The 25179-nt window shown below is 41.4% G+C and overlaps 1 protein-coding gene across 10 annotated transcripts in view; it reads right to left on the minus strand.

The window, feature by feature from the left end:
• The window catches only part of LOC130513723 (partitioning defective 3 homolog), a 239643-nt gene that overhangs the window by 4262 nt on the left and 210202 nt on the right, over positions 1 to 25179 (minus strand). For 7 of the 10 annotated variants that reach the window (XM_057012690.1, XM_057012694.1, XM_057012689.1 and 4 more), the window contains 2 exons: positions 6174 to 6294; positions 2744 to 2899 (listed from right to left, as the gene is read on the minus strand). In XM_057012690.1, coding sequence (XP_056868670.1) covers positions 2744 to 2899; positions 6174 to 6294 — 277 coding nt within the window. The remainder of the gene's footprint in view (positions 1 to 2743; positions 2900 to 6173; positions 6295 to 25179) is intronic. The other 3 variants (XM_057012695.1, XM_057012698.1, XM_057012697.1) reach the window with 1 other exon arrangement.

The following is a 25179-nucleotide window of genomic DNA, read 5'->3' on the forward strand; positions in this document are numbered from 1 at the left end:
ATCAATCTAATTTCTCTGAAAACTTCCAAAAGTTTCATTTGTACATTATTTTAAAAAAAAAAAAAGTATTTTGTAAAGATCAGCAATCATAACCTTCCTAAATACACAAGCAAATGGACAAATGGGGTTGTTGGTTGGGATTAGCTTGATGCTACTTAGCTAGCAAAGGTGTATCCATAAAAGAAAAAAACTTATTTTAAAACTACACCAAAGATTCATCATGTTACCAATATGGGCCGGAAAATTAATTTTCAAATCGTTTATTGCTGACCAAATATATTATTGTCACGGAAACACTTTTCTTATAAACTTGACACGATTCAGTCACGCAAACTCGAACTGCTGCTTAATGCTGACAAAAAGTAACTAAATAAGCTGTATCTTTTACAGCTTTTTATAAATATGGGACATAATCATCTTATTGGGGGAACTTTTTTTAAGAATCATATATGTGGACTCTTTTATGTGACTCTTCTGAAACAAATCCTGAAACAAAAAAGGTAAAATGACTGTTTTGGCAACAGTAAAAACCATTTACATTAATTTGGGGTTTCTTCCTTTGTGGCTCAAATTAATCGGGTAATTAGATAAATCAAATTCCTGATCGCGTCATTGAAGTTTTTGTTGGTGGTTTTAAGGGATCTAAAAAGATTGAGATGACTGCACTTTATAATCTTGATTTATAGGTTGTCAATTATTCTGAGGATTATTACATTTTTGAGTTTAGAATGTATTGTCATTATCGCACTTTAACAACAAACAGATTAGCGGGCAGCATTACTCAGCTGCCACACCTTGATGGCTCACACCTCTTTATACTCTTTATTTCCCTTTGAAGCAACAGATTATTACATTTTATATCATGGAGCAACCGTCTAGCTCTGTTTTTGACTTCTTGAAGATCATTTACATCAGTATCAGCAGCCTTGCTGTACCAATGTGGTAACCTGAGTAACCTGTGGCCCAGTGTGTGGGTGTGTGTGTGTGTGTGTGTGTGTGGAGGTTGATATCAACTCCCTCAACACTGGCCTGCTGCTAAGTATGAAAAAACAGACAAGCCAATTAAACAGAGGTGAGCTGCATGACTGGAAGAAGTGTTGGTTTTCATGCGGTGGGTAGGCAGGGGTGCGGAGGGAAGATTGGGGTACGGAACAGAATGGGTCATCAGGGTGGGTGGGGGGGTGGGGGGAGTGATGGCAGATGGAAATGCTGCCAGAGGAATGTGTTCTTGGAAATATCTTGTGTTGTTGAAATCATGGCTGTATTCTTCCTCACTGGGACAGCTGCAATAACAGCATAGTGAACATTTCACTCAGTGGTAATAGCACATACTGAACATAATGAAGCAGAGGTACAAATACTTCCACACTGATCTCAAGTAGGCTTGTTTCAGGATTGTAGTATTAAATTGACTATGTTTTTTTGCCGTTTACGCCACAATTTAACAAGCATTTGCACATTTTAGGGCGGTGGGGTCTCTGTCCGTAGGGGCTTTGCTGAGAAGTGGAGGGTTCTCAGTTCAAGTCATGGTACGGATGAAACTTAGGTGGAGTTCTGGTAGTAGCCAGGACACCTTTAGAGCACTACCACTGAGCAAAGTACAGAACCCAGCTGCTCACATAGGGCCCTGGATGAGCTGACCACTCATTCAGGGGTGTACCCTGCCTTTGGCAAAATAGACTAGGGTAGACTCTGACACCCTACTCGTGACCCCGAAAGGGATAAAAGCGGTCAAGAAAAAGACTTTGTGAACTCGAAGCAGAGTTGGTCGCATTTAAAACATGCTATCAAGACAATTAGAAAGCAAGAAAAATAAGAAAAAAGCCAGTCACCATCAGAAACATGAATGCATCTTATCATTTGAATATGTAATGAATTAAAAGTAATAGGAGCCTAGCTTCCCTTAAATATTCTGGGCACTCTTTTGTGCACTCTGAATGTATAAAGTTTAGTATTTTAGGTGGTGAAGCTGATGGTTGCTCCGTGTTTTGGTCTTTGCTGATGCAGAAATGATTTTACTGTGACCAAAGGCCGTGCTGAGAAAAGAATTAGCCTGACAAATTTGATTTAAAATGGTGCGGTGAGGAATCTGGAGGTGCTCGATGCTCTAGTTTGACACTGAAGGTGGATGATGCTACGCCAATAGAAATGCATGAGAAATAGCCAGGAGAGAAAATCAGTCAGTGTAATGCTATTATCCTGAGAAGGAGAATCAAATTATGCCATGTTAGGCCTGGAATACAATGCCATATAAAACATGACATTTGATGAAATCTAATTAAAGAGACGTCCCTGTTCGTTTTTATCCAATAACGTGAAAAAATGATGTCAATACGGTAATGCTCTTAGGTCTCGTTTACTCGGTGGAGTCACAGACACCAGGGGAAAAAAAGAAAACATCCACCTGTTAAAACATAGAAGCAGTCACAAACGACGAGCAATGAGGGGGATATAATTACAACATTTTTTTGCTGCAATCAAAAATGTGGGACTGGGAGAGCAGCTGGAAAAGAGTTGGACATTCTAAGCCTGAACACAAGAGCCGCCTAAGATGTGTCTGTAACCTATCGATGTAGGTTACCAAGATAGAACATGTGGATTTCCCCCCAACACTCCTCATGATGCTAAATCTGTAGCCCACCACACAGAGGACATTTTCAAGCTGTACACAAACACATGTGGAAGACATTTCTGTTGCTAATGGGCGGCGAGGCCTGACAAAAGCCCAGCTGGAAAGACTCACACAGCCCAATTCCACCACTTTAAGACCAGTAGGCTCAGTCCATTTGTGGTTGCCGGGGTGTGTAGCTCTGGGCAGAGAATCCATCACGAAAGAAGTGTGGTCCTGTGACTTCCCGCTCCCCAAAGGAGGGGCCGCTTTGTTCGCCACTACTGGATTCTACAACACACAAGCATGACTGCTTGGTATTTCTTCAAAAAAATATATCTACAGGTCTTATTGGGGCATCAAATAATTGTCATCATTAGCATTTTTTTGGCAAAAAAACAGGCTGTGTGGGATGGTATCAGGAGCCTTTATCCAGTCTTTCTTCTTCTCTTAAGACAGTTTCATAATACACTTGTACAGTTTCTACCTTAGAAAGGAAACCTTTGTGTTGCTAAGTGCTGGTTCATGTGAGCGTTTTTCAGGCAGACCAAAGTGTGTTCCTTTAAATTCTGCAATTAAATTACAAGTCCTGGCCATTTTGGCGTTTGATAATACAGTTTCAGAAGATAGTTACCAAACTGTGATTAGTGTTACTTTAAATGGATTACAGCATATGTCCAAGCTGCATCAGGAAGATAAAAGTCATTTTCTTCTGTAGAAACAGCAATGAAAAAAATACATGTTTAAAGCTATTTTAGATGAGTGTCACTCACTGAATAAAAATCACACTAGAACAGATAGAAACTGTTTTCAATTGCTATTGTGCAGTTTTACATACACGCTACCCTGTCCGTGTGTGTGTGTGCGTTTGCAGTTGGGAGCTAGCCTGGCTAAGCTCTATTGAGCCTCTAAGAAATCAGGGCCCAAAATAACTGGTTGAAAATAGTTTTTAGTTCATTTTAAAAGTTATTGCTCCATTATCTAATGGAAAAAGTCAAATTCCAACCAACATAAAAACAAAAAACAGTTTTTACAACATCTCAGATCCACGTGCGTGCTGGTAGCAGGAGATAGAGGGATAATCGAATCAGAGGAATTCTCATAATATGACTTTTAAAAGCTGCTGTTTGCATGTTTGATCCAGGGTACCAGCATGAGGCTCACACTCCTCTGTGTGGTCACGCTCGTCGGTGCTCCAACCCAACGGCGCAAATTGATTTTATTGCTGCAGACAGAAGGCAAAAGGGAAAGTCAATTCTTCGGAAAACACATAGCTCTTTATGACGAACATCTGGAAATCCCTTCTGGGAAAAGAGCAGCGGGGGAAGGAAGGCAGAGAAAACATGCCAGGTCTAATTGTGCGCGTTAGCTCGGGGGGCTACACGATAGACGGGCTTTCTCAAGTTCTGGTCGTTATTCTATTAAAGAGGAGTTGGATTTGGAGGACTGACCTCAGTACCGCCGTTACTGCAGCTTACGGATGACATACCAGAGCTCAATGTTCAACACCCCTGGAGGTGAGCAGGGGTCAGTACTGGAGCCTCACACCTCATGCTGCTTCCTCTGTACCTGTTCCTCATTACCGTAATCATTTTCTCCAACATCTGCTGTTTTTCCTACTTTCCTGTTGAGCCCACAGTAGAGGATGTGGAGCACTACAGGTTGGTCGTGGTTGGCATTGACGCCAGCGTTGCTCTCGGGGATGGATGATTTGAGAAGATGTTTCTAATCAGCGCTCGGTAAACGAGATGCACGAATCAATAAAATTCCAGGAAGAGCGGATACATTTTGAGCTTTAGGTTTAGAAATATACAGCAGCTATTTGGAGGGTTAGTTAGCAGGATGATGCAAATTAAAAATGGGGGAAAATCATAAAAAGTACATGCGGTCTTTTCAAATAAAAGAAAGATACATTGAGAAAGGTAAAATCAGCCTTAAAGCTAAAGATAATGTCCGTGTGAACTATTTCAAATGTGCTTTAAAGCAGGTGTAGTATAAAAACCAATATGAATGGATTAAAATGTGACCTTTTCCAGCGGTCACCAAGGGAATCTGGATCCACTCAGGTTTAATCTTCAAGAGTTAAATCTTTCATGAGTTAGGGTCAGAACCAGCAAAAAATATGTGCCATTTTCACAGCTTTATCTCTAGTTTTACATCAATCCTTGTCTAACTAAGATTCTAAACGGCATTATTGCTCTTCTTTTACTCACAGTTAAAACATGCACATCATGTTTTTGTTTCTAATAAAAGGCTAATTAATTACACCCCAGAGATTAGTGCTGACATTTCAACAGCACTGAGAGGCACAGACAGACTAATAAAACAATGGATAAAGGTGACAGTATCCTCCATAATGACTAATATTAAAAGATACAGAGAACAACAGAATCCGCAATCTTTTAAAATCAAAACATGACGGGAAGCGTGGACGGCCCAAATCTTAGCCAATAGTTTTGAGTGTCTAAAGTTAAGAAACCAGAAATAAAGAAATCTTTCCCAAAGTGAATCTCTCAAACAAGAAATGCATAAAAGTATGTTTCAGGAGGGAATGATGTTGTTAGCCGTGGCAAATTTTGTATTTCATTTTTCTTGACAATGCATGATATATATGAAAATACCAGGGTTGTATTTTAAAGTTTAAAGAGTTGAAAGAATTTTACAGTAAAATATGCTATGTTACTAGGACTCCAGATAGGCACAGCGGGATAGAGAATGAGAGCACGTCTGGCTGAATTAACAGAGGAATTAACGTGGTTACATTTTTCCAATTATAAAGAGGAATGCCTGTTGTTACGGCACTTCCATCATGGAAGACGAGAACGCGTGTCGACTTTTTCATTTTCATTTTTTTTATTCAAAAATCTTTTAATCACGTACAATAAAAAATGAGTAAATAGTGTGTGCCTCATGGTCTCCCAACATTCTTCTTTTCGGTGGCCGAAAAGTTCTGAACATTGGCTTGTCACCAAATCCTCTCTTTATTCCTCTGACAGATAATTAATTAGTAATTAGTTCCAGGTCAACGACTGGACATGCATCTTAAGAACTTGTCTGTAATTTTTGGCAGAAGTTTCTTGCCTCAGTCAGACTGTTTGGCAGTTGTACAACAGCAATAATCTAGAATCATATCATGACGATTGATCTACCGTTTGAAAGCATCATGAATTTAATTGCAGGTGATTTGTTTTGGCAGAATTTAAGACACTACCTCCATAACCGAATTATGTGCTGATTCTGAGGTAATGTTTGAGGAGTTTGATTGTGAGTTATTTGGATTCTTCCTCAAAAAATAATAGATTTTAAATATATAAGGGATGGTACTAATGGGAAGACTAATTAAGAACAACAGTCCTGCAGATGTTGTTCTTAAAAAGTTTCCCATCAGGTTCTAAAAGACTGAGATCCACCCAGTATTTAAAAAAAAAATCTATTACTCAGCTGACCTTGGAGTTGCACCACTCGAGTTTCCAGAGGTGCGTCAAGGGAAAATGCGCTGATATGTTTCTGGATCCGTGCAGCTCAGTGCTGCTCCGCTGGAGCACGGCTCCTGTTGAAAACTCACCCACGGCTGGTTGAAGCTTAAGGCGTGTCGATGGTCCTCCAGGTCCTCCTCCTGCCTGGCCTGCTGGAACTCTTGCCTCAGCCTCCGTATCCGGTCATGGTTACTGGGGGGAATCTCCCTGCTGCAACAGAGCGAAACAAGTCAGCAAGGCCGAGGTGAATGTGGAAGTTCTCAAAAATCTGCTTGCGTAGAAGTAATGCTGGAGTTAGCAGATTTTCAGAGGTGCTTTCACATCCTAGCAGTTCATGTGTACTTTTTCAGAGCCTAATTAATATTCTTGATTTGACAGTCATCATTTGTGCTGTATCCAGGCTATTTCCTGAGTATTCCCTTGACTGCAAGAATCCCTGGTGGACAATTGTGACCGATACATGTCGTTTTCAGGCTGCAGAAGAACGCTGGCCCTTTTATGGTCTGCAATCATTAGACACAGTGGAAAAGCCTCATTTACATCCCCTTCATTAAGGGCCTTTGAGGGGCCTGTCAATAGAAATCAATAGCCTGCCCTCAGCTTAATCAAGCTCCCCTTTTATCACCAGCTACAGAGGCAGCACATGACAAAACACATAATTATGATGAGACAACAAGGTTGATGATAAGCCTGCGTTTATGCATACCACGAGGAGGAAAGTGTCCAAAAGGTTAGGAATTTGTGCTGGGAGGGGATGGGAGGTTGGGAGATAACAGTAGGAGAGGTTCTCGGGAATGGTGCCGAGTGAAAAAAGGCAAAGGTTAATCAACCATCACGTGAGAGAAGGAAAGGAAATGATTTCAGCCAGGACCAGTTACCCTGCCACGGGGAGTGCTTACAGGTGGCGCAGCAACACTAGATTTGATTGCTTATTTATGTCCTGAAGATTCTGGTTGTTTAATTACAAATTAGAATAAGTCCATCTTCCTGATGATAATGGGCATTAGGCCCTGCTGCCAATCAAGACCCATTAAAAGCACAGTAAATAACAGCTCATAATGGATGAACAGATCCCTACGTGCCCTGCTCTCCTGGTGAAACATCACCATCCCCTTATTCATACCATTTGACCAAAATCAATTGTATTAGTTCGGCACCATTTGATTTCCTTTGCTGTGACTTTACATGTGTGAGTAGAAAAGGACATTAGGGCCGTTTTTATGTGGATGTGGGCAGTTGAGTAGCTTATTTGGTGTGATGTAGCTTATGCTTTTAGGGGGCTGGGATGGTCTATTACCCTTTATTACAAAATCAATGTTGCCAACAGAAAGACGGTTTGATAGCAAATGAAATATTACTAAAAATGTATATGACCTGATTGTCTAGAAACAATATGGATCCATGGCAACGCTTAAAAAGCACCAAATGTGAAAAGATGGATTTCTAATCATAAGTTAATGAGCTATGCTATATGGGCAGTGCTCTCACTGCAAATGGAAAAGAAACTAAATGTTTTTCCTGTGTGAAAAACAAACAAATGAAAATTATTTTTTGGGTTTAAGTGCCTGCAGTCTTTTTCGATGCAGCATTAGCTATATTACAGGCCATGACCGAATCTCACCACTCAAAATACCCTCCGGAGAAGGGACAGACAAGAGAAAATCCTGGCAAAGAGCATGAAGGATTTAATGATGCTCACATTTCTCATTTTTCAAATAAAATAGGAAGACGGTGTGCAGTCAAAGGAAATGACAGCATTATATGAGTAAAAACCAAATGGTTTTGTGTTGTTGCACCAGCAAATGCAGATCAAACATGTAGGTTAAATGTACCAACGTATCATGTAGGTTAAAAAGGTATGGATGCATGTGTGCTTGCGGCCAAAAAAAAGACCCCCTGTCCTCCTTTACCCTCGAAAGACTTTATCTAACAGACTAGTAGAATATTGTTAATACATTTCTGCACGAGTGTGTGGTGGTTTTAATGCTAGGGAGCGGAATCAAAGAAAATATGCACAAGACAAGATCTGTAGCAAATGAAAGAAGTGGCAGATATGTATTTCTCAAAGTGCTGCAAATGAAAATGGAATTGCAAGGAATCGGCTCAAGATTTAATGAGAAGCAAATTCGTCACAGTAGTTCAAAGGACGTCTGTGCAATATCTCAATTATCTGCAGGGGCTTTTTCTCTTGGTGCACCCCACCAAGAAGATACCAAGTTGATGGGTTTCTTGAAAAGCGTTTGATGGATTTTTCCAGTGTACCTATAATAATAAATTACAATTTAAAGGAGTTGGAAAGCACAGAGGAAAAAAGAAAAAAGTCCATGATTGTGTCCATTTTAAGATGAGCAAATTATATAGTAGGTCTGCCTCTATACATATAGAAGATCGTTTCCACCTCTTACTCGTAGAGGTCCTCAATGACGGGCACCTCAAGGTGCAATTAGTCAGCATGATGTCGAAGCATCAAATTCTGCTGTGTTGAGTGTCAATAAGAACAAGAGAGCTAAGAAAAACTGGCTGTAACTAATGTATAGAACAAGAAATTAGGACACATGCGCTATCCAAGCCGGCAATGAACGAGGTGATGAATACGAATGGGTGCCGCTCATCGGGTTGCTGCAAGCTATGTGCCTGTACAGAAGGGAAAAGGTCACATGTTGCATGCACTCATGAGTTCAGGCAGTCAGCAGGGCTCAGACAACATGCTTTTTTATGAGACCGTGGAAAATAGGACAGCATATTAAGCTAATTAAAAAAAATGAGGGAAACACAGGGGTCATGTCCAGCAAATGCATGTACAGCACTTTCACATTTGTCATGTTATTTCTTAACTATAATGGGACTCAAAATTTATGAGATGTCAGCGCCTCTCTGAGCTTAAATTCGAGAGCAGGAGGCTAGCAAAAGTCGTAGCCCAGATCCTTTGAAAAGGTTTGAACAAAAACCAAGGAAGAATGATCTGAACACATGTGCTCCCCCTGAAAAACATGTTAAGACCACATGAATCCATCCCCTGCATAAACACTATTGTTATACATAAATACATTATTGGGATGCTTATAGTGGAGGGTGCTGGGATATATTGAGGATAAACATCACAGGCATGTTGAGATGGGTCAGACAAAGTCATAAGACTGATCTTCTTCTCCTTCTGCTGCTCCAGTCCCATTCCTCTTTTATCATTAAGAAATTATATTTAAAAAAACAACCCAAAAACTTGCAAACAGCTGCTGTGGAACAACACAGCCCAGAGCTTTCTGAATATTTTATGACTTTGTGAATTTTTCTCACTTCACATTCCGTTCACAACACTATAAAAGGTCAAGTAAAAGCATCCACATGCACAGAACACTGATGTTATGTTCACGTGTACGTGAGCCTCGGAGCACCTGTGTTTTCTAAGCTGACCTGATGACAGGGGTCACAAGCCTTCAGAAGCTGCAGTTGGGGTATGTGAATGCCTGGTGGTGTAATAGTCATCCTTTGATCCAGGAGGATTTCGCAGATGTCTCACACACCACCAGGCTCGGGCCAAGGATGCCAACTATGGCATACTACTGCTTCTGTTGTCGGATCAAAGCGGTGTTGCGTCTCGCAGTGTCCTATAAACACAGCCTCTGGCCAATAAAGGAGTAATCCAATCACAGAGAGTGTAAGCCAGTTCCAGCCAATCGGAATAAGGGTGTTGACAATTCCAGAGAAGTCTGAGGGAAGTTCTAGAAGTTCGGACACGTTTGTTCATTTCTCAGAAAAGTAGAAAAGGCTGAACTAACAGGGCCGGGTGCCACTTTTAAATCAGAGGGTCTGTTATTTCTTATCTGATCACAGTTGATTGAAATTCCATCAGATTATCTGGCTTCTTGCTCTGTCCCCAGTATCTCCACATAGCAGACTGGGAAGGGGGAGAAGCCTGCTTAAATTTGGGCCCGTTGGCAGTCTTGGATCAAGTCAAAGGCTTAGCTCATCTTTATTCCATCTTCCTGCGGGCATTCGTTTATTTCAAAGACAGAAAGATGAGGAATTTTGGTGAGACAGACAGCCTTTGGGATCTACCACAATGATAGAAGACAAGATTAGATCTGCATTCCCGCTGGTTACATCTCAAGAGGAAAGGGACATAGATAAAAACATTTTTTAAGAGATTTCAGAGGAAATCAGCATATATCTGCCAATCTGTCAGGATTTTTACAATCAGATGTTAGGACTTAAGCAGATATAACTGCACTCGTTCCCATTGCCATAAAAATACCTACATTAAAAAAACAAAACTTTATTCTCATATTTTTTTTCTCTATCTTCCCATATGGTTTATCTCCAACTGGCCCACTGCTCCTCTGTGGTTACAGGGATAGGTCATGAATTCCCTTCTCTCTCCTTCATTCTCTCCCACTAGCCTCGTAAGTGACAGCTGCAGTCTGGACAAAGGCCTGATAATACCCTGGATTTGTCAGGCTCTGACTTCACCCATGTCCCCCTGTGCCTGATGCGTTGTCAGTGGCGCTTCGCCAGCTGAAAACCCAATTTCTTCACTGGGGTGGGTGTGAATATGTGTGTATCTATCCATGGTTCCTTTCAAACTCCGACAGAGCCCATATGGGGTCCTTGGGGGTCTTAATGGTCCATCATGTGGGATGTTATCCTGGGACATGGTTGTGGCGTGACTTGGAAGTGTGGAGCACTGATTAGCAAGGGAAAAAAGCGGAGTCTGCTGAGCTGCCCTCTCCAACAGGCTGTCCAGCATGACTGGCCTCTGGTGTACCAGTCAGCTCTTTGCTTCCCTTATGTGAAAAATGAAGGGAACCAGAACGGATTTTCAATTATTAAGTCACCACTTACAGAAAATTAAAGAAAAGGCACCTTTTCTATCGAGATTTATACACCTTAGTATTTCAAGAGCCGCCATTCAACTCAGCACACCCACAGCCTGATGCACCCTTGTTATCCCAAATTATCTTTTGTTCCTTGAAGGACCTGTGCAGTCACTGATTTTAAATCTTTCCATTATTTCATTCTACAGGTGCAGGCCAGGAACAGGCTTCACAGCTGTATATGTTTGAGAGAAACACCCTCTGCGTTTGGCCCTGTCATTCCACTCACAGGCTTTATTGCTTTCCAAAGTGCATGCACAGGGACTGATCAGAGGCACTGGCTTCTGCACTCTGTGCTCTGTATTACAGAACATTTGAGGGGAACAGGTGTGACTCTGACATTGTTTTAGTTCTATGACTTTAATGTTATAAAAGATAAAGGCCCATCAAAATAGCCCAAATGTATGTTTGGACTGAGCCAGATGGATGACCGTAACATTATCAATCAATAAACTAGCACTAATACTTAGTAAAAAATGGACAGAAGGAGTAGAAGGAGGTCACACTGTCCTACTCTGAGTCCAGATCATATATCCTTGAAGAAGTAAGTTTGGGAATTTGATTTAACACAGACTTCAATGATGAGAAAGTTAAGGGAACAGAGTGTTTGCACAGTATAATAAATGCTGAGAGTAAGTACACTTAGATGGCATAAGGAGCTATTTATTTACTTCATTAGTTTGGCGGAGTCATGCGGCGTTGCCTAACAGCTGTATCCTCTGTGAGGATTACAGTCAAACTGATTAATATATTAATTCCCTCACACAGCTACATGGTTCACAGTGGATTTAACTCAAATGGCAGCTTTTTACAAATGTGGTAGAGCTGCATTGCCCATTAATGATTGAAACTAAATGCGCAAACATGCAAAAATAGACATTGCTGCTTGAGATCAGTAATAAAATTTGAAATTTGCAACCCCATGTTTGTGTTCCATGGAGGCATCCCCTGGGTGAAAAATCTCTCACGAAGAGCAGAGTCTTAAAAAAGGTGCGAAGGCCATGAGCTTAAGTATCCTTATAAACAGGTTAGCTCAGCTTTTATGAGCCCATCAGCCTTTAAAGACAGTTTTTTATGAGAGACCAGTTAACTTGACACCAAGGTGCCAGAAAAGAAGTTAGCAGAAGGTTCTACATTTTCAGTGGTCTCTTTTATGACAAAGCCTGACATCAAAATGGTGAAATATACAGTTGAATGGCAGCACGGCATATAAACATATTGTAAATTTGCTTGTTTTGCGTTGGATAACATCAGAAAGCCAGAGTCCCAGGATGATGGCACACATATCTCTTTCAAGTAGCTCTCCAAACACGAGAGAGGGTTGGAGAATTTAGCAGAAGTACCACTCGCTGCTCTTAGACAAAGAGGAGCCGAGGAAATCTGGAGATGGGTCGGCACAGCCAAGCGCAGATACCTGTGGTGGTTTTGAGTAGACAGATTTCAGCTATATCCGGCCCGAAACCCTAAAATAAAGTAAATTTGATGGCAGTTTAACTATGGCAGGAATAAATATATGACAAAGCAATCTGATTTTATAAAATCCACATTTGCTTCATTTGGGTGTGATGGAAAAGAAACGGCCCTAAAATTCCCCTTAAATTAATGCGGTGACCTCCGAATCGGCACATTTCGGTTGAGCTGTTAGTTACTTTTATCACTTGGTATCACTTGGAGAGTTTTGTTCCATTGCACATACTTGCTAATTGTGTAATTTCTCCCAATTTTTCCTTTGGTTTTGAACTTCCATCATGAATGCAGCTCAGGCTGCTGTGGTGAAGATAAAATACACTGTAACTGCGGCCAGTGGAAATTTGGGTCCCGTCTTGGTGTGAATTAGCAGTCAATTGCCAATCATCTCCAGTATCTCTATAAAGGTCAAGTTGATATCATCAAACAGCTGTATGACCCCAAAAAACGCCACTAGAATTGTTTCCATCCAACTGGACAGACTTTTTAAACTCTGCCTTCCAAAAAGCTGCCTTACCCGCCTGCTGCTGTGATGCATTAAAATGCCCATGGGCATCATATTAAAGAGACCAAGTAGCAGGAAAAAAGACAGAGATGGTTGGCAATTTGAAGGCAGTTATTGGGCTGTGTGAGAAAATTAACCTTAACATTATTCACAGAAAGATTTGGTGATGTCAGCTGCAATCAGTGCCCTTTCAAACACTATTCAAATGTTATTAAAATGGTTGTTCTGGTGTTGGAAGAGGGCAAGAATAATGAAAATTGTTTAAAAAAAAGAGGAAAGAAAGGACAGAACTATACAGTTGCCTGTTTCTGTCTGTTTTCCTCCCTGGAGTCAAATGTCTTTGTAACTTATAGAATCCTGAAACAGAAGATTCATTCTCTGGACAGAATTTATGTCCCACAGCTGATCTAGGATTATATCACATTTATTCCAAACATTTAAAATCAATATGCATCATCATGTAACAACATTGCACTGAAGAGTTCACCATCTGGCCAAGTCAGTTTGATTATCAAACATTTGACCTAACTGAAAAGCAGCAGTTGGTTACTGTAAATACAAAGAAAACCATGTTTAAAAAAAAAAGATGACAACAACAGACTTGTGAACGGGTTTAAAAAAAGAAAAAGATGCATTTGGAGTCCTAAACCCTGGTATGGTCCTTTAATGCAAATACATGCTTATCAGCATGTGAATGAGCAGATGAATCCACTTTACATGCAAATATTCACACACAGCTGACCCCTCTTACTCATTTGCTATTCTAGCAAGTTGCCAGCCTGACACTCTCTCACTGACTATCTATAATGAAAGGCTAATATTAGATTTCAAACAGACGGATGCATCCAATTTGCATTTTTCATATACTGTGTTACCTGTGCATTTGGGAATGCATTATTCGGCAATTGTTGCCTCATTTTTTGGAGAGATTAGTTGAAAATGAAGTGTAGTGCTTCGATTCTGCATTTTTGCTCCGTCTAGTGTCCCCGCTCCACACGAGCCCTGGTGGCATTGCCTCATAGCCCATTTGAAAACGTTCCATGCAGGAAACTCATACTGAAACAAGAAAATCTTCCCATTGACATGACAACATTTGTTGCCACCTTCTGTCATGAAGCCAATAAACCTCCAGAATATAACTGCAGCCCTTCTGATACAGTTAGTGACTGTGTTAGGCAACAACCATCCAACATTCAGGAATTCACCTAATCATCAAACAGTTGTTGCAGTATATGACAGATCTTCAGGGTCGTGATTGGGCTGTTGGTCCCTGCCACCACAGGATGATCAGGACCAACTTTACCCTCAGTTTTGATTATGTCCATTACTTCAGCTTGGCATGTACTAATGGTCAAGACACTACTGATATTTACAAAGCAGATACTTAAGTTTTCCATGTGGCACCCTGACATCGAAACATGATGACAACTCATCTTAAATAGTGACGAGAATATACCTAAGCTTATTACATCACTGTGACAGCTCATTTTCTCGAGAAAACCTTCCCACTGTGTTCATCGCATACAGTTAGCCCCTTTACGAAATGTCAGTACCCGATGCTCAGCAGGAAATCCACAAGCCTTCAGTAAATAATTCAGCTCTTCTTGCTGTCCCACACGCAAGCAGCCCATGATTCTTCTGTGCCATGACCTTCCCCCCCGTGCTGCCTTCAACTTCCTCTATACATAATTAACAGGAGACACATGATGGGACTCCTGTCAGTCAGTTGTTAAAGCCAGAGCTACTTTAAAGAACAACAATATTGAAAGTGGGTGCAATAAGGTTGTATTTAAAAAAAAAAAGATTCTAGTGATTGTTTTCCTCAAGGCCCAGCTGGTCCCTGTTTTAAGTGATAGTGAGAGTGAAAAGGGAGGGAAGCGGGAGGGGGTACTGGTTGCTGGTACTTCCAGCAAATGAACCGAGTCACATAAAGAGGCAGTTAAGATGGAAATAAACAAAGATGAGAGCTAACCCCTCCCCACTTTAGCTGGTGTTCTGTTCTGGCTGCCTATGGCTCCTCCATTACTGGATTAAGTCTCGAAAGCATCATCTGAGGGCCAGAGGAAGTGTGTGTGTGTGTGTGTGTGTGTTGGGGGGGGGGGTCAGAGGGCATGACCTTTAGTAAGAGCCATATAGACAGATGAGCAAAAAGACGGAAAAAAGGAGATGAGTGTGGCGGCCTCGTTTCATTTTAGGCTATCAAGGTTTTATAATCAATGAAAGGGTCAAGAGGTTGCAGCAGGCGCTGACAGATGGAGAGACAAAAACGAGCATAAAAAGAAAAATATGAAATAAAAAGACTAAAAGTGGTTCACAAAACAACAGTTAAAATGATTTGTCTCCTAAATCAGACAAAAATGGAGCATCAACTGATTCAACAGGATGATAGAATCTATGTGTCTGTCTGCCTGCCTGCCTGCATGTGTAATTCTTGTTGATGCTCCAGTTTTGTAGGAATAGTCACTAATTAACACCAGAGAAGTCTGTGTAGATTCTCAACACCAGAGAAGAAGAAAACCTGCCTTTACGGTGACCCCCGTGTGCGTGACATCATTATCAGTTGAGCTGGACAAAATGCTGCCTGGTCCCTTCCATGATGTCACCCACAGCCTTAATGAAGTGCCAAATGCTCGGCGCAGCCCCGGCTCTGCTTGATGTGCGTGTGCATCAATCATGGCGCATCAGGTGTCAATCAATCAAAAATCCCTGTGACAGCTCAGAGCCCCGCTCTCCCCAGCCCATCACTATTACTGCCATAAACACACACTCAAACTTATCAGATGTGATTATGATCTCAATTATCATCATCATGACTGTGGGCCACCACTTCCCCTGTGACCAACATGCTAATCAGGATCAGTGGCAGCCAATAATCAAGGCATGAAAAAGGCCATCAGGTGCACTATAATTACGTTTTTTTTTTAATGTCAATTAAAACAAATGTTTATACTTTGACTTTGAGTAAAAGCCAAGCTTTAAAGGAGAGAATTTTGGAGCTCCCAAAAGTGACAATTAAATAAGGTCAACGTTGATTTTAAAGTGTGTTTTGGCTGCCGGGAGTTTTAAAGAGCTATAACTGCCAGTGTGGCGTGTACATGGCCAACTCTGACAGGTATTTAGAGATGACAGCAGTGTGCAAGTTTGATATGCACAAACATCTCCATACTCTCAGGATGCAGAACAGGAGACCCAGCAGCTCTGGCATGTTCCAGAGGGCCTAACTTTAAACTAACATCAGCTCTGGCCTGTTGTTATCTCTCAGCCAGTCTTAGCCAGTGTAACTGAAGATGAGCTTTGGACATCAACAAGAGATCGGATAACATTCCACAATGTCTTTAAGCACACCAGCTAATAAGGGGGAGGGACATCTGTTGACATTTCATACTAAAGAGCTCATGTTTTGTCTCTTTTTGTGTCTGCATGTGTCTATATGAGGCCAAAATATGAGCTCGTATCACGAAACAGATCAGAGTGTAATCTCCTCTAATCCCCTGAACGGCTTCTGAGTCAGGAAAAACAACACAGAAGAGATGGTGACATGATACGATATCAAGGAAGGGTGGGGCAAAAACCAAAAAAACCCCACACACTTGGATACAGCAACAGAGATTTCTCCAATTCAACCATCACAAGACTGAGGAGGGAAATAAATCCCCTTGATTTGTTCTAGTTGAGCCTATTTCACAACCTCTTACTTTGTAGGGGGGGGGGGGGGGGGGGGGGGACGGACAAGCTAGGCTTTAAATGTTATGTAAGAATAAAACCAAATCCTTATCTGTGAATAATTTTGAATTGTTTGAGTAAACTGCTCCGGCAGCGAAGTTGAAAATTGAGCTGCACAGACGACAAAACACTGTCACCTTCAGGTGGTTTTGAGAATGGGTTAGAGGGAAGACACTTGTGACGGCATCCCCACGGTCCCAGACGAGCCACCAAGGATTAACCCCGGGCGCTAACAAAAGAGGCCACGCAGTCATGGCCACAGATGGCGACTGCGGTGGCTGATGTGTGAACGGATGCATCAGTGAGTTGTAACGAGATTAAGATTCTGTCACTGCGTCTGCAGGGTACCCACATATGTGTGCAGGCATACACAAAATACTCATTATGTGTAACCCTTAGCAAAGAGGTGGGCGGGCATCGGAACAAAAAACATTAAGCAGCCCTTTAATTATCGGTAGTGTTTGGGGAACTCTCTATTAGAACTGAAAACAATAGAAGTCTTTGGTGGTACTCAACTTACTGAGTTAACAGGTTTCCTTAAGGTAGGACCATACACAGAAGGACAGAGGGAGAGATATAGCCACTATCTTGGCAATGTTATAATAATAGAAGAGATCATCTCTAATAAGAAGTTAGTCAAAATGGAGGCAGTAAGCTCAAGCTTTAAAATTAACAGTAATAGTAAATGAATATATAACGCTTAAGAATTATTTTCACTATCAATTTTACACTTGCTTTTTAAAACCTTGTTTTGCATATTTCATTATTAATTCATCACAAACACAATTGATAGTGTAGTAAGATTACAGCAGAAAACGTTTTATTCCATTTAAATGCTCCTTGGAAAGTTCTTATGAGCTGGTGAGTACTATTAGATCCCAGCATTCCATTAAAACAATTCCCAACAGCGGTAGACTCTATAAAAACACAGTTAGCAGCATAAAAGAGCGGTAAAGAGATGGTTTTAGATGAGTTAATTGGTTCTTTTATGGTGTGGTACAGAGAGCGGCCCTACAGGTACTAGGAGCGAGATGGAGAACATGCGAAGGAGACCTATAAATAACTCACACGTGGATTGTGACCACATGAGAAGTGACAGCTTCCCCAGTCAGCACATATGACAGGCTTCAGGTTAACTTCACATGCCTGGCAAATTGAATTGAGCTATGGTGGTTCTAGAAAGAAAAGAAAGGCTCATACCCCCTTTATCATTCTCTGGCGGTGCCCTTTTTCTGCTTTAAGTAATTCTGACAATTGAGTGATGAACGCCATTTCATGTTTTAACATCAGTAAAGACTGGCCAGGAGTCTATGAATCAGGAGTGGTGAAGATTTAAGACCATCATCACGATTAAAGTTTTATGTTTTGGGAGAGAATGTGAAGGACACGGCAACAGCCTTGGCAACATAGCCGAGTCAAAAGAATTCAGCTCACTGGACTAACTGGGGCTCAATTACAATACTTCCTTTTTCACCATCGACTGTGCACAGATGGACAGCACGACATCTGAGACCAAAGACTCTAGCTCACCCCTAGTGGTGGACTCCAGTAATCATGTGAGTTGCTCCTTTCCAAAAAAACCTTTAAGTACTTCTCCAGCGGTGCATTGCATTGTAGGTATTATCTATATGTTTCACATTCATTTTCCAGAAAAGATCCGAGTTCTGCAACAGAATTAAAAAAAAAAAAAAAAGACAACATACTGTAGCTGTCAGCAGAGCTCCAATCAACAGAGTCTCCATCGAGAGACAGAAAAGAGCTCAACAAGTGGTGAGTCTGTTTTTTCCTCATATAAAACCCCAAACTGTTATCAAAAATAGATTTTACTGCTGTTAAAAGGCTCGTTAATATGGCAAAATGTAATTCGACCATATCCTGGGATCTTGTAAATGTTAATGAGAAGGATGGGAAGGGAGAAAAAGTGGCTTGATGAGTAAGAGAGAGGCGGCAGCATTAATGCACAAAACCAGCTGGCAGCAGTAAAATGCAGTTGCCAACTGGCTTGCATTCACACAACGCCAATCTCCAAGGCAGGGTGTGGTGACAGTGCCAAAAATCAGCTTTGCTTCCAAAAGTCAGTGGAACTTGTGCAACAGGAGGGAATGAGAATGCTTTCCTTCCATTTTGACTGTGTAGGTAAATCAAGAACATTTGCACACTTGAACCTGAAAGTACTCTGGACTTTAGTTTAAAATGTTTAAAAATCATTTCGACCAAAAACACAGACTGACTTTAAGGGGCCTTTCAAGGTGTCTTGAAGTGTTTGTGTGTGAAAGTTTGTGTCACATTTTTAAATGGGTCTTAAGATCATCCCATTCAGAGATTTGACTACAATTAGGCACTCCAAAGGAGAAAAATAATTTTTTTCCCATCAGAATTCCTGTAGGTTTTTGCTCATAAAAGTCATGGTGAGATCTCTGGGGTTACTTAAATGATGTCTTACTGGGTTTTTTTTACCTATAATCTATTAAGGTTTATAGGGAATTTACTTTTCCTTTCCAGGAAACTCTGGTACTCACCAACTTAGAACGGAGTAAATGCAAAATGCGTCCTTCTTCGGGAGTGCTGATAAGCATGTATTGTTTTCTTCGACCTTTTGACAAGGCTAAATTAACTGTTCTTCCCAGCTTCAAGGCTTTATACTAAACTAGGCTTTAATTGGCTGTTGGCTGTCGCCTTAGATTTAATGAACATGAGAGTGGTATTGATCTTCTCTTCTAATCCTGGACACAAAAGACAACAATGTTTCTGAAAACATCAAGATCGTTCTTTAAGGGCTGAGAGCTGCATTTAGATGCTACGTGCTTTTCTGGCACTTGCTTGGTTGCTTTCATCCTTTTTTGATGTTATTGTGGCTCTTTTTTATAATTAATATGATCGTGGAAGCAATTGCCAACATGAAAAGGGATTAAACCCAGACACAGAAACCCTCTTCCAAAATATCTCTATATCTGTAAACATAAAGTCCTGAAAGGCTTTTACTATTCCCTGGAGGAGCCTGACTCCAAATTCCAGAACAACATCAAGTCTACGATTGGGGATCTGACTTAGACTAAAGGTTAAGTGCTGAAAGTTCAAGTCATGGGAGAATGTACCGAATCATTTAAGCTTTTTCACGGCTTGATTCAGCATTTTAAATGAGCGTGAGAGACAGCTGCTCAATACAAGCACTGTGAGAAAAAAGTCCATCAGAAGGTAAACTCAACTGGGAAAACACAAACAGAGACGATATAATCAATCTGCCTCCCTGCATGGGTTTTTTTCATCTGATTTCTAAAGCAAAGCAACAGGCTCGCCTGTCTGAGCTGAAGCTGCCAAAGATCCTCTGATCAACACGATTCACGCTCACGACACTTGCTGACGATGAAACAATGTGACTGGTTGGGTTAGCTTCTTTTCCCCTTTTGGACGGAAATAATTGCCATCATTTGGTTTTACTTGTTCAACAGTTTAATCAGAATCCAACAACAACAGACTCTAATGCTCCAAAAATAACACCGTCCCAGCTTTTACCTGGGTCAGAGTCAATATGTATGACTTTACTTTTCTGCTAGCAGGGAAGCAACAAAACAAAACGTGATACCGGTAGTCTGCTCCCTTCCTCCATGCCCCTGTTCCTAACCCACTTCCCCCACCTCTTTACCTTTGTCCCTCTGTCTCACTCATAAGGTTCCCGTCTGTTGGACGCACTGACCCTTCCCTCCCCTGGTACCTCCCTCACTGCGGGTTCTTGGCTCAGGACAGTTGGACCCTGAGGGGGTCACCTACCGCACTTGTTTTACAGTTAGTCACTTCATGTTCAGTTTAATTTTTATCAAATCTAAATGTGGCCCCAAGCTCTGTTCTTAGGTGTCATGTATGAAACGACGCTGCTTCCAAAACCAACTCAAAACAACACGTTGACTCTATCAGGCAGTTACAGCTACCTGAACCGAGCGTCGGGTTTTGCTTGACCATCAACGATCGATTGCAGTTCGCAACAACTGAGATGGACAGCTGCTGTTGGGGAGCAGAGGTCTGTGCTCTCACTGAGCCATCTCATCCATTTACTTGCAGATCAATGTGACTTTACTGAAATGGCTCTTGAAGCACTGTCATCCACTGACACTGACCACTTGTCTGCTAGTTCCCCTCTCTAGACACGTCGTGGTTACCCTCTCCTACCTCTGCTTTTTTTTTTTTTCTCCAGACGAGACTTTTAAGATGAGACCCTGGCTTGGACCAGTGGTGTCAGAGAGAGGGATTGATGGTGTGTGTTCTATGCAATGTGTATAAATCAATAAGTGATGGATCTGTCTGGATTTTGGCAACTTTCAATTTGATTAAATGAAAACATGGGGAAAAATCATCAGGAGACAACAGTCTTTCTGCAGACTTTTCCCTCATGTTCGTGCACGCACGCACGCATGCACACGGCCTGGAATCCTTTTCACGATGGACTGAGCACTGAAAGCCCCCCAAAAGAAAAGGAATCAAATATAGCCCTCTGTGGGGGGACAGAAAAAGGAGAGCAACACAGAAAAAAAAATCTGATTTATGAAGGTCTGGCTGTTTTCTATATTGGAGTGTCGGTGTCATGGTAACATAGTGAACGGTCAGGTCGAAGGGGGAAGCTGAATGAGGGGGCCACTGAATAGCTAGAAAAGAAAGGAGACTTTTAACCTCTCGCTGTTTCCCATCTTTTCATCAGACTTCAGGCCTTTATCAGTCTAAGGCATAAAGGTAGAGTTTCAAGAGAGGCCCAAGTCCTCCTCATAAATTATAAAAGCTTTTCTCCTTGTTATTCAGGGTTTAACAACCATATCAAAGTTCTAAATGCAACAAGTTCATGATTTTAACATAGAGGATCAGCTCTTTTTACTCTCTTGAGCAATATATCTGCTTTCTGTCTATGCTACCCACCTTCTCTTGCTGCTTCCTCCACTCTCCTCTATTGTCAGCCCACTGCTGTGCAGCTAGTCATTCAACCGGCCGGCCTGTGTGGCACAGCCACTGTGTTTAGTGCTGCCTCGGTGTTCTTGTGTTTTGTCTGTGGGAGCTGTTCTGTGCCATGCTGCTGTGTCCGGGGCCAGGGCCTTTTCCTATTGTCTGCTGCCATATGGAAGCCCACACCAACATGGAGATAAGCCTGTCCTCATGCTGTTCCCTGACCTTCTCAGGCACCCAGCTGGCACTAAATGCAGAAATAATTATTATCCCAATTACCCAGGCCAACTCTGTCTCGCCTTTGTGTGCTGAGACTGGAGGAGGGGGGAAAAGGGGTAATCTCTGAAGTGCTGGGGGCGATACTGTGGAGGGAGGTCTCAAACAAAAGGATACCACTAAAGGGGTTGGTCTCATGCTGCCTCATACACTGTATATTAGCTTGTTTATTCCATTAGTAGACCTGATGTATGGTCTATAAATCTTGTTAATGATCTCATATTGGCCTTTTGACATGTATGGGTCACCACCCATGAAAACAATTGGTAAGTCTCTTCCAATGTCCTGTTGCGCATAACTCATCCGGTGGGGATTTTGGAAACGCACTTCTTTACTTTTGCTTTAGAGGTTATAATTAAAATGAACACAATTGTGGGGGCTTAATGAATTTGCATTTTAATAGCACAGTTAAAAGGTTGCAAAGTTTATGTTTTAGAGTCCCACTCATTATTTTCTCCTCATTTCCCCTTTAAACAAGGCACAAACATATGCTAAACAAATTGTAGCAATATACTTATACACCAATTGGGCATAACATTATGACCACCTGCCTAATTAAGTTTTGGTGCCCCTTCTATGGCCTAAACAGCCCTGATCCATCAATGCCTCGACTCTACTAGGCCCCTGTGCTGTGGTATCTGGCACCAAAATATTAGCAAGCCACATCAACATGGATTACAGGATCCAAGCTTTCCCAGCAGAACATTTCGTAAAGCATCACACTGCCTCCCCCGACTTGTCTTTTTCCCGTAGTGTTCCCTAGGTGACTGTTGCTGATGGTGATATCAATGGCCCCTGTGCAGTCGAAGATGAGACAAATTGCAAAACATGGTGTATCTTAACAGTTGCTCATCTGTTGGGTTGGGTGACCCCATGGCCGGTTTGTGAGGGAGATGCCTTGACACGGTTGTCCTTACTCATTTTTCCTGCGTCTAACACATTAGCTTTGCTAATATACCCCGAGGGTCATAAAGAAGGAATAATCTAGGTAACCTACATCACTTGTCAGTGGTCATATATGTTATGCCTAATCAGAGAATTTTGTCTAGGGCCAGAGGACTAGCAGTATAACGTGCAACCTCTTCTGCAAGACAAACCTGACTGGATTCAGTTTGACACAGTCATTTCAGTCGGCACCTACACCATCAATGAAATAAGATAAGGAAAGTAATACGGATCAGTATGACTGCAGGTTGAGAATATTAATGCGGTGGCTATCAAATCTTAGAAAAGTCATCATTATTGCTATTTTCCCTCAACTCCATGCTCCCACTCCTTATCGAACATTTCCACTTCCTATTTCTTCTTCATTGGCAACGGTGATAAAAAAAAGTGCATTGTCCATATGACATAATGTGCTTTTAGCTTTATATTTAAGTCAACAATTATTCAAAGCAGAGACAATTCTTCAATTATTGATTTGTAAATGAGGTACATGAACTATCCGAGGAACCATTTCACCCCTAGAGAATATACCCCAACATATACTTACCTCCAAAATACTGTTGATATATGTTTTCTAAAATTCAAATTCTAAAGAAGTCCTCAAAATGATGGAAGTGGGTTCGGTAAAGTAACCACTACTTGGTCCTACCTCCTTCTCTCCATTTTCAAATGACTTGATTTTGCACCCTGAACTTGTTTGTTCCAACTATCCTGCTGCTTCTGGTGTATAAATATCATAAACTTTCAGATTTTCTTGAAAGATGGATAGACAAAATGATCTGGATTGCCAAAGCTTTAGAGATATGAGGACAAAGTCCTTTTTTTTTTTTTTTTACGATGAACATGTTCACTGGATTGTGGAGGAAAATCATAAATAATAAAACAACTGTGACAAAGGAGCCTGACGAAACCTCAGTGGAATCAGCTGTTCATTTCAGCTCCCAGCAGATGTAAATGTGGAAGGTGATGAAAAAAACTGAATAGCTCTGCGTTAAAATATAAAGCGCAAAATACATGACGAGATTAAACTGCTGCACTAAATGACACTGCTACATCTGCTCACAGACACACACACAAACACACACACGCTCACACGCTCACACGCACACACACACACACAAACACACAAATCTTAAACACAACTGTTATAACTGTTATAACTGAACAGACATACAAAAACAACAAAAAACTGAAGGCATCATTAGTGCCAAAACAGTCTGCACCATCAGCTTATCGCTTTTATTGCTTTCTCTCCCCGCAGTGAATTGCTGAAGCTGTCTGGGGGTGCTGCTCTTTCTTCCCTGAAGATTTTTATCCGTGCTGAATGTCACTGGAGCTTTGGGTGTTCAAATCGCTTAAAAAAGAAGAGAGGGGAAAAAAAATCTGTGTTTTTTCATGTAGTTTTGCTTAAAGGCTCTGCCTGCAAAGAATGACAGAAAGATAGGGATGTGGGGGATAATATCATATCTCTGCCAGGAGAAATAGTTTGACTTATCTCTGAAGATCTCGCTAAATAGATAAATAATGAGGGAAATGCCACGACGGCTGAAAAAAGTGAGACAGGGTTATTGCATAGCTCTGTCGACCAATGGACATTTTATGGCTTTATCGCCTGTCAGAGCTTGTCCTCTGTTGAATACATAACAAAGTAAATCCTATACTTCACAGCCTGTGGTGTTTTATAGACGGTAAAACAATTCCGCTCCTGAAATTGTAACAAAATATCATCTTTCTCATTGGGAGAAATCACTTTTATTTTGACTATCAAAATGAATGACCTAAAATAAAACAATGCATACTTGAGTGAAGTAATGAAAGCAACCAAGGGTGGATTTGAAAAGATTAGCCTTCCAGCACTTATATTTAAATGCCTCTATCTGGCCTTGTTTCATTCCATCACATGGAGAATGTTAAGAAGGAAAAAGGAAAATGGAAACAACAGGGTTGATTGGAGTGGGGTTGAGGATTAGCTCAGTTTAATACGCTTCCTTCTTCAAGGTGCAAAGCAACCAGAGGGAAGGTGCATTGCAACTCATTCCAAATATGGGGAATTTGAAAATAAAGCTGAAATAAAATGAAGCTGGTAAATGAAGACACTCCCCCTCCCTATTCCACCTTCAATTGGCAATGCTCATTTGCTGGATGCTGTTCAGGTGAGAGCGTCAGTAGCAGAAGTGCTCGAGTGGCAGGTGTGGAGCAGAGTTGTTGGCAGGTTTGGAGCTAATGGATGAGAGGAAGGCTGACAGAGTCCACTTTTAATTAGGGGGCTCGTCTCTGAGGGGGTCACTGTGTAATGAAGAGGTGGCGAGGTGGAGTGAAGTCTGTGACAACTGGGTGTCACCTTGAAAGGATGGAAGAATGAAATGAGTGATGAAAATAGGA

This window comes from Takifugu flavidus, chromosome 17 (genome assembly GCF_003711565.1).
Source record: "Takifugu flavidus isolate HTHZ2018 chromosome 17, ASM371156v2, whole genome shotgun sequence".
Classification (NCBI taxonomy): domain Eukaryota; kingdom Metazoa; phylum Chordata; class Actinopteri; order Tetraodontiformes; family Tetraodontidae; genus Takifugu; species Takifugu flavidus.